Source organism: Rhincodon typus, chromosome 2, assembly GCF_021869965.1.
Source record: "Rhincodon typus isolate 14 chromosome 2, sRhiTyp1.1, whole genome shotgun sequence".
Lineage (NCBI taxonomy): Eukaryota > Metazoa > Chordata > Chondrichthyes > Orectolobiformes > Rhincodontidae > Rhincodon > Rhincodon typus.
The window spans coordinates 66780766-66791711 of record NC_063333.1 but is presented as its reverse complement, the minus strand read 5'-3'; the positions used below and the strand labels follow the sequence as shown (position 1 = coordinate 66791711).

The window sequence follows — 10946 nt, the reverse complement described above, 5'->3', positions numbered from 1 at the left end:
GGACCCTTCCCAAAACGTCAACTTTCCTGCTCCTCTGATGCTGCCTGACCTGCTTTTTTCTTCCAGCTCTACGTTATGTTATTTCCTAGACCTTACTCTCTGATGAAAGATGATCATGAAATTTTCTGCCCTTGCCTGTCCCCGAGCTCTTCTTTGTCCACGTCAGTTTACTTTTTGCTGCTCAAGTTATTTGATTTGCCTGGGCACTGATTGCAGTTGGGCTAAGGGCCACTCTAATGCCGCAGTGCCCTTTTTCCCGGCTGGGTTCACATATGGGCTATGACCATTGGATCCTACCCCTCTCAGCCCAAGCTCCTCTCTAGCCATGGGGTCACTACTGTAATCCTGGCAGGCAACGCCACCTTCAGGAGTTACACTGTCAGCTGCAGAGAGCCATTTTATGACTCGAACTATATTGCCCCTGACTACAACTACATTGCTTTTTATTCCTCCTATACGAGTGGCTTCCTGCACCACAGAATGTTCAGGTTGCTTAACCACCCTGCAATCCCTGCTCTTGTTCTTACAAATTGCAAGAACCTCAAACATGTTGGATAAATGCATGAACTGAGTCTTCTCCATTGATACTTTTTGCAGCTGTGTACCTATAGTTCTTCACGCTGCAGATAAAAAAGCACATGCAGTAGGAACAGGAAGTGGTCATTTGATAAGATTATAGCTGAACTGATTGTTGCCTCTAGATTGGTACTGACATACCTATCCCTCATGATTCCTCAGTTAGTCCAGAATCTACCTAACTCATAAAAGCCATTGAAAGAAATCTTGTCCAATTGTTTTTATAAGATATCCATTTCACGCTTGGAATTAATTGAGAGAACTTTCTCTGAATTGCTTCTAACATAATTATGCCAATTTTTTGAAAACAGAGACCAAAATTATATACAGTTCTCTGAACAGTGTAAATGTGGTTGCTGGTGCACCAGTTCCCAAATGCTTCAGTTGCAATCCATTATGTGCCTTGCCATTTTTTTGTGTTTTATTCAACTAATTGGGTTTCAAGTTTAGAAATATCATTCAGCAATTATTTGATCTTGCATTAAATAGTTTAACTAGAACCAGACAAACCAACTGGCATCTCAGTTTAGCATTTAGATAGAAAAGAAGTAAAACACTTTCAAACCAATCACTTGCGTTTTTCTCTCTGACTAACGTCACTCTAAGACTTTACGGTCATTGGGCTTTGAACCCATTACCTGCCACTTGTATGTTCCATGCTGGTCTCACTTCTTGTTCTTGATCTTGTGACAACAAGGTGCAGGGCTGGATGAACACAGCAGGCCAAGCAGCATCATAGGAGCAGAAAGGCTGCTGGTTTCTCTCTCTCTCTCTCTGTCTCTGTCTCTGTCTCTCTTTCTCTCTCTCTCTCTGTCAAAAAGTGCCATTGTCATTGTCATCACCTTGGATGGACTTCAGCGTATAAAGAGGGAAGTGTTAGTAAGAAGAGGTGAAAGCAACAACAATCTGCATTTACATGTTGCCTTTCATGTGAAAGAAATGTAGGTTTGTTCGAAATAGATTATTGAGCATTTGAAAATTAAAGATTAATGACATTTTGGATGTTATCCTTAATTGTTAAAACTGCATAAATTTGCTGTAATATTATTCACTTAACAGGAAACAAAGGTTAAGATTAAAACCACAGAGACCCTGTTAAATTAATTTTAAAATTTTTAATTGTTGTCTCGTATTTGACAGTTCTAACGTGTGATGGATCATTTCACATGAATTAAATGTTTTGCTAAATTCTGCCTGAGATGCGAGTCCTCTCGGGCAAATAATAAAATAGTGTAGGATAAACAAATCTCTGCATTCTTTAAATAAGAAGAATGTAACTTGTTTTTGTATTGCTGCTCCTGAATTTTTAAACAAATTCAAAACTTATTTCTACAACACTGATTTGCATGTACATAAATGCTTTAACCAAGTAAATACCATAAGGTGCTTCTCAGGGAGTGTTAACAAACAAAATTTGCCGATGCAGGAAAACTAATTAGGACGTTTTAGGGAGTGAATTTTAGAGCTTGGACTTCAACAACTGAGGGCTGTTAGTGATGGAACAATTCGGAATTGGACATGCTTAAGAGCCCAAAATTGGAGGAGAATTGTACGTAGATAGTTTACGTAGGCAAGGATGAGATCATGGATAAAATTGAGAATTTTGAAATGAAGGCTTTGCAAATGAGGAACACATGTAGGTTGGTGAACATTGAGATGATGGGTGAATGGGACTTTGCTCACATTGGTGTACAGCATGCAGAGTTTTGCATCCAGCCAAGTTTGTGTCATAATTGCCAAGTCTATGGTAGAAAATAGCACTGTACAAAGCTGCATACTTAAGTTTGGATTAAATACCCATTCTATGAGTCTGAGTAAATGGAGAATTGTCAGGCCCCAAAATTAAATCTATTTGCTGCTAATTAACTCTATTTGCTGCTATTTTTTCTATTTATGATGAAATAATGAAGTGACATTTCATTGTTTCTTCAGATTTGAAAAAATGAATATTGCTGGCATAAAAACACAGTTTGAAGATGGTGCAAGAAATGTTCCTTGTAGCAAGTACTGGTGTGACGTAAGTGTTTTCAAATGGATTAAGTTTGCAGCTGTAACTTGTTCTTATGTTACGCTGCTTGTAGTATTAAAAAATTTCAAGATTTTATCATAATATTGTAATGGCAATGAAGGTGCTGAAACAAAAGGAGAAATATTTATGAAGTAACCAAGAAATTGATTTAAGCAGTGGAATTTTACAATGGCATTAAGGGAAGGTAGGTGGAAAGTCATGTCAATGCAGGATGAAGTTAGGCTAGTAGGAATGAAGCACCTAAAAACGTGGCTGTTGATCGTGACGGAATGGAGAGGGGAGTGAGGGGAGTTCTTTTAGTGGACAATTGAAAAGAGATTTATTTGAGAGTGTAATAACAGTGTCTTTGTTTAAAAGTAAGGAATGGGCTGATGGCGTATCCTGGTGGCCACCAAAAATAACATTGAATCTGGAGCGAGATGAAAAACATAAAGAAACATAATTGTAGTGGAATCCACTTATTCTACTAAAGACTGATTGTAGCAATGTGTAAAGGCAAAGGATTTTACGAAACAAATGCAGCAGACCTTTCTTCTGTTTGTTTCTGATTTTCAATCCGAGAAGGAATGAAAAAGTTATGAGTCTAATTCTTGGGAACCAAAGAGACAAATGGAACGGGTTACAATGACAGACTATGCAACATAGTCTGTCATTGCATCTGTCCTCTAGCATGATTTTCATAGTTTATGCATGGTAGGTGTGTAAATATTTTGCTTTAACTGTTGATATATGAGAAGTCAGAAAATTAACTCTGTTCTTTACTTTTTTTTGTCTAGATCTGCAAAGTAGCTTGCATATCTGCTGTGAATCTGCAGGAACATATCAGGGGCTATCAACACAGAAAAGTAAGATTAGCTATAGTGATCCAATTCCATTTGCTCAATTGTATGTTTATGGCTCAATTGTATGTTTATGACTCATTGTAAAAAAAAAGACTGGTTTTAAACTGTATGGACTGAGTGAAAAGAAAACGGTCTGGTTGTATTGCATATACACATATATTTCATGGGCTCAATTGTAATCTGTAATTCATCATTCCCCATCCAGGTCAAATTGCAGGAAATTGTCTTGGTAATAAAGTGTAAAATGCATATTCATGTATAACATTCAAGCCAGAGTGTGTAATGAATGTTGGTATTGACAATTTCTCCAGCTTGAAAAGTCTAGCATCATGGCTGTTAATGCAATATTTCAGTTTGCTATCTGACTTTTGGTTGCTTACAAAAGGTCCTATTGTAACAGCTCTATGTTGCATAATTATGAAATGATAAATATACTTCCAACGTAGTAGTTCTGTGTTGCCTGTCTGTAAAGAAAAAGTAAACAAAGCACCCCAAACATATGTATTTTAATTTTACGCTACAGTGAGAACCATGGTGCATGTCGACGTAAATCATTGATGATTGCAAATGACATATATTCATCTTTTGTTTGTTTCTTCCCCCATTGCATAATCTGCAGTATATATTTACAAAGCAGTTATCATTTATAATGATTTTTAGATAACTTGCATATTGGGTTGTGCAAAAATGATTTGGATTCAGTTGATTTACAAAGGAGGAGGGGAGGTGGCAGAAGGCCAGGTTCGTACAAAGTGGGTTGGAAAGTAGTTGATCAGAGTGATATAGGAGAAAAGTCCCAGAGTGCTAGGCCTAGATGGCTAAAAGCTCTACCCCTGATCTGTAGGAATTCAGAGAAAAAAAAGAGTGAAGGGCTTGAGTTGGACATGGGATGAAGAGTGTTGAAGAGGTAGAATAGAACATAACAATGTTGAAATACAAATAACAGAAAAGATATTAACTTTAATGAATTAAGTGATCAGAGCTACTGGAAGTAGGTGAGAGCAGAGCTAATGGTTAAGGGAGATTTGCTTCTGGTAATGCAACAGATCATAGAATTTTATACATGTTACATTGGACTTGGAAGCACATATAAATGCAGGTTGGTTGTGAAATTGAGTGTAGTGGCAAAAGTTTGAGGCTGGGAGTTACATAAATGGAAGTTGGTCCATGATTCCGGTATTCAAGGGTGTCAAAACAGAAAAACATGAAGGTACAAAGGGTGAACATTTGGGGCAATTGGCATGGAAGGAAAAACGAAAACAAAGTACACATTTTGTCATAGCTTTGTGCCTTGTGCTCATTGGGGCAATTCGGATGAATACCAATTCAAGGAGAAAACAACAAAGGAGGAATATGTCTTTGATGGAATGTTATCCAACTTCCTACTCCTTGCATATTTCCGTGATGAAGATATGTTTGCTATATTTAAATCCTCATTGGTATGTAAGAATTTTAATTTATCTTAATGGGTCCCAACCTGCACTCAGATTTACATTTGAAGTGGAACAGTCAAGTGAGTTGTCTTTTCGCAGTATTACTGTTGAGAAATTCACCAGAGAGTTCTTTACTGTCTACCACAAACCGCTCGTCCTGGTCAGCATACACTTTGGCAGTCCTGCAGTTCCACAGCTACAAGATTGCCCTTGTAGGCAACTTCGTAAATAGGGCTTGAGCCATTGGCTCATCCGGCAAATGTAATGCCGACATAGAGCACAGCCTGCTCCACCATTAAAAAAGAATGTGGCTGATCTGTGGCCTAACTCAATATATCTGTCTTTGGCCAATATCCCTTTCTACCTTTACCGAACAAACATTTATCTATCTCAGATTTAAAATTAGCAACCGTTTGAGCAACTATCACTATTTGTGGAAGAGAGTTCCCCTAGTTCTAGGATCTCTAACCAGTAGAAATAGTTTCTCTGTCTACCCTGTCTTCTCATGTTAATATCTCGAAGATGTTGATCAGGTCACCCCTTTAACCTTCAAAATTGAGAAAGCAGGCCTAATTTGTTTCATTTCTTCTCAAAACTTTGGGGTTTAAGTCCAGATATCATTCTTGTAAGCATATGTTGTACTCCCTCCAAGGCCAGTATTATCCTCTGTAGCGTGTGGTGCCCAGATGTGTTCACAATACTCCAAGTGGGATATACCTGGGGTTTTGTATAGCTGCAGCATAACTTCGGCATTCTTACACTGTAGTCCTCTAGATATAAAGGCCAACATTTCATTAACAGCCATGATTATTTTCTGTGCTTGTTTGTGGCATTTTAAAGATCTGTGCACATGAACCCCTAACACCCATTGTATTTAACTTAGTACAGTCTAGAAAGTACCCTAATCCATCCTTTCTCAGTTCAAAATAGATAACCTCATACTTGCTTATATCGAATTCAGTTTGCCACAGTTTTGCTCATTCATCTAGTCTGTCAACATTCCTTTGTAATTTTGTGTTATCATTCATACTGGACTTAACTGTGTTATCATTCATACTGGACTTAACTGTGTCATCAGCAAATTTGGAAATATGACTTTCTATGCCATTATTCAAGTCATTAATAAATAATATGTATAATTGAGACCCTCACACAGATCCTTGTGGGACACCATTAGTCACATCCTGTCAATTTAAGTACATGTCCATTACTTTCTATTGCCTGCCATTCAACTAATTTCCCAGCCATGTCAGTAATTTGTCCTCAATTCTTTGGGCTTCTACTTAGCTAACAGTCTGTTATGTGGGACTTTATCAAATGCCCTCTGAAGTTCATATAAACAACATTCATATACAATCCCCTGACCATTTCTAAACAGTCACCTTTTCAACAAATTCAATGAGGTTTCTCAGGCATGACCCAACTGTGGTGAATCCATGCAGCTCTTCCTAATTAATTGAAAATGTATGGTGTTCAGTTACCCTATCCTTGCTTATAGAGCCCAACAATTTCCCAATCACAGATTTTAAACAAAGTCATGAAAGGCCTTTATGGTGATTGCTGTTGCTCCTGGAAAGTGCGTAATCTACTTTAGATTACCCTGGAAATATAAGGTATCTCAAAAATCATAGCAACATGAATGGTGTCTCCCATTAACAGGATGCTACCATTAAGCCAAAAAGACTTTTTGCCTTTCACACAAATGAGCAATATGGTATATGCATTTCAGTGTCAGTGTGGTATCAAGTTTGTAAGACTGCAACAAGTAAGGTATGACCATACACAAGTAGCCAAGGCTGGCAAAATCCGCAGCACAGCGCGTAACATTACCTGTGATTCTGTTATTGGACAGCATTTGCTGGATAATCTGGAATGTGTGAGAAGTTATGCTGATAACCAAATTATGATCGTTAGTTGAGCTTGCAGTGCAACATAATTGCACGTACTGCAGCCTATGTGTGTTAATACACAGGGCCCTGTGTTTTGTGGCAGAAAAGATGTACAAGCACTGCACATGTTTCAAATTCACAAAATTGGTGACAACTGTTCATTGATTTGTTTCTCAGCATTGCCTTCAACAATCAGTGAACATGCCACTTTTAAGATTTAAATGAAATCTGACAATTATCTGCGGATCATCATTATTTGTTGCATTTGGCATGGCAATGCCGCTACCAATCAGTACTTTCCTCTCACCTAGTCTGAATGTTATTTTCCCTCTTGAATTTATATTCTTCCAAATTTTCTTCAATGAGTCCAAGATGATGCGCTTTGTCAAAGCTTTTCTTGTTTCAGCAATACTGAAGTTCTTTACTACCAAAGCAAGTAGATGTTCGGGCACAAATCATTTGGGCTTAGTTGAATAGTGGTATGTGGAGATATAGAGTTGGGTCTGGCGGATGGATAACAGATAATTGGATGTATTTCAATTGGCAAATAAAAATAAAGTTGGCTATCAAGGATCTGCATGGTGAACTCAATTTTTACTGTTTAGAAATCACCTTGAATGAAGAGCTATTTATCTAAGTTGTTGACAGCAACAAGATGGGTGACACAACAAATAAAGTAGATGGAAACAGAAAGGGGTATTGATTAAATGATTGGAGAACCGTGGTGAAGCTGTCACAGTTGCAGTTCACTGTGAAGAAGTGAGGTCGTTCGTTTTGGATCTAAGCTGGATAGATCAGTATATATTGAAAATGGTGACAACCCAGCAACAATGCAGGAACAGAGATTTGGGTGTCCAAATATACTAGCATGCAATTGGGTGCAAAAAGTAATTTAAATTTTAATTAAATGCTTCCTTGATCTTGAGGAAACTGAACTACAAATAGATGGAAATTATGTTGGTTATATGAAGCCTGTTTTTAAAACATTTCACCAGATGTGAATATTATTGTCTCAGCCAGAATTTGTGGCTCATCCCTAATTGCCCTTGAGAAGATGGTGGTGAATCAGCTTCTTAAACAGCTGCAGTCATGTGGTGTAGATATAACTATAGTTCTGTTAGGAAGGGAGTTTTTGATTCTTGTGAAGGAATGATGGTGTAGTTACAAACCAAAATAATATGTGGTTTGGGGATGCAGCTTTGGGGGGAGTGTTACTTGCAAATGGTGCTGTTCACGTGCATCTGATGCCCTTATCCTTATAGTTGGAGGTTGTGGATTTGGAACATGCCTTGGTTTCTGCAGTACATCTTGTATATCGTGCACACCTGCCACTCAGAATCATGGGGGGGTATGGATAGTGTTAATGGTAGGTGCCTTTTCCTAGGATGGGGGATTTCAAGACTAGGGCGCATATTTTTAAGGTGAGAGGAGAGAGATTTTAAGAAGACATGAAGGGCAAAATTTTTACACAGAGAGTGGTTCACGTATGGAATGAACTTCCTGAGGAAGTGGTGGATGCAGGCATAGTTACAACGTTTAAAAGAAACTTAGATAAGTACATAAATAGGAAAGGTTTGGAGGAATGTGGGCCAGAAGCAGGCAGGTGGGACTAGTTTAGTTTGGGATTATGTTCAGCATGGACTGATTGGACCAAAGGGTCTGTTTCTGCGCTGTATGACTCTTTAAGTGGATCGTTTTGTCTTGGATCATGATAAGCCTCTTGAGTGTTATTGAAGCTGAACCCATCCAGGCAAGTGTTCGCGTCACACTTGTCACTTGTGCTTTATAGTTGGTGGACACGGTTTTCGAAGTCAAGATGTGAGCTAGTTGCCACACAATTCAGAGCTTCTGACCTGCTCTTTGTGGCCATAGCATTTACATGGCTAGTCCAATTCAGTTTCTGATCAATGGCAACTCCTCAGCATGTGGACAATTGTGTGTTTCAGCAAATGCCATTGAACGTCTAGATCTAATCTGGAAAACCACCTCAGGAAGGATATATTTTCCTTAACAGTCATGCTGCACAGCCTTACTCAGGTGATAAAACAAAGAATAGAACTGTACAGCACAGGAATGCTGAACATGACGCCAAATGAAACTAATCCCTTCTGCCTGCCCTTGGTCCATAACCCTCCATTCCTTGCTATTCCTGTGCTTATCTAAGTGCTTATTCCGAGTGCCCTTATTGTGTCTGCCTCCACCACCGCCCCTGGCAGTGGTTTCCAGATGGCTACCAGTCACTGTGTAAAAAGACTTGCTTCTCGCGTCTCCTTTAAATTTTCCCACTGTAACCTTAAGTACATGCCCCTAGTATTAGACATATCAACTCTGGGAAAAAGATTCTGACCGTCGACCTATCTATGCATTTCATTATTTTATAGACTTCTATCAAGTCTCCCCTTGGCCTCCACCACTCAATAGAAAACAACCTGAGTTTTTCTAGCCTGTCCTTATAGCTGATACCCTCTAATCCATGTAGCATTCAGGTAAACCTCTTCTGCACCCTCTCCAAAGCCTCCACATCATTCCTCTATTGTGGTGACCAGAATTAAACACAATGCTCTAAGTGTGGTCTGACCAAAGTCTTATAAAGCTGCAATGTGACATCCTGACTCTTGATCTCAATTCCCCAACCAATCAAGGCAAGCATGCCATGTGCCTTCTTTACCACCCTACCTGCTTACATGGCTACTTTCAGGGAGCAATGGACTTGAACCCCAAGATCCCTCTGTACATCAATGCTGTTCAGAGTCCTGCCATTAACTGTATATTTTTCCTTAACATTTGATCTCCCAAAGTGCAGCACCTCACACTTACCCAGATTAAACTCCGTCTGTCGTTTCTGTGCTCATATCTGCAAATGATCTATAACCTGTTGTATCCTTTGACACCCTTCTACACTGTCCACAACTCCACCAATCTTTGTATCATCTGCAAACTTACTAACCCACCCATCTACATTTTCATCCAAGCAAACAGCAAAGGCCCCAGTAAGGATCCCTGTGGAACACCACGAGTCACGGACCTCCAGCCTGAAAAACACCCTTCCACCACTACCCTCTGTCTTCTATGGACAAGCCAATTCTGAATCCATGCAGCCAAGTCACCATGGATCCCATGCTTCTTAATCTTCTGGATAAGCTGACCATGAGGGACCTTGTCGAAAGCCTTATTAAAATTCATGTAAACAACATCCATTGCTCTACCCTCATCGATCATCTTCGTCACCTCCTCAAAATATTCAATCAAGTTAGTAAGGCGTGACCTGCCCTGCACAAAGCCATGCTGACTGTCCCTAATTAGACCATGTTTTTCCAAATGTGCGTAAATCCTGTCCCTAAGAATTCTGTCCAAGAGCTTCCCAACCACCAATGTGAGACTCACTAGTCTGTAGTTTTCTGGATTATTCCTATTTCCCTTCTTGAACAGGGGAACAACATTAGCTATTTGCCAGTCATTTGGGACCTCTCCATTGGCTGGCGAGAATACAAAGATCTTGGTCAAGGCCCCAGCAATCTCCTCTCTTGCCTTTTTCAATAATCTGGGTTAGATACCATTAGGCCCTGGGGGCTTATCCACCTGAGTGCTTTTCAAGAGATCCAACACCACTTCGTTCTTGATCTCAAAATGCCATAACATATTAGCATGCTCCACATAAATCTCACTGTCCTCCATATATCCTTTCCCTGGGTGAATACCGATGCAAAGTACTCAATTAGGATCTCACCCACATTCTCTGCCTCCAAGCACAAGTTCCCTCCTTTATCTTTGAATGGTCCTACCTTTTCCCTAGTTAACCTCTTGTTTTTGATGTATATATACAGTACTTCGGGGTTCTCTTTAACCCATTTGCCAAGGTCATTTCATGGCCTCTTCATGCCACCTAATTCCCTGCTTGAGTACTTTCCTGCTTTCCTTATATTCTTCATGGGCCTTGTCTGATTTTAGCTTCCTAAACCTTACAGATGCTTCTTTTTTCCCTTTGGACGAAATTCACAACCTCCTTCGTTATCCAAGGGTCCGTTATCGTGCCATCGTTATCCTTCCTCTTTACTGGAACATGCCAGTCATGAACTCTCCCCAGCACGTCTTTAAACAATTCCCACATGTCAATGTGGACTTGCCTAATAACAGCTCCTTCCAATTAACACTCCCTAGCTCCTGCCTAATACTGACA

General features: G+C 39.5%; 1 protein-coding gene across 3 annotated transcripts in view; it reads left to right on the top strand.

Moving 5' to 3' along the window:
* LOC109922836 overlaps nucleotides 1-10946 on the top strand; it is a 66551-nt gene that overhangs the window by 852 nt on the left and 54753 nt on the right. For 2 of the 3 annotated variants that reach the window (XM_048615173.1, XM_048615181.1), the window contains exons 2-3: nucleotides 2509-2593; nucleotides 3382-3450. In XM_048615173.1, the coding sequence (XP_048471130.1) occupies nucleotides 2519-2593; nucleotides 3382-3450 (144 nt within the window). In that variant the 5' untranslated portion in view covers nucleotides 2509-2518. Of the gene's footprint in view, nucleotides 1-2508; nucleotides 2594-3381; nucleotides 3451-10946 lie in introns of those variants that run through there. The other variant, XM_048615178.1, reaches the window with a different exon arrangement.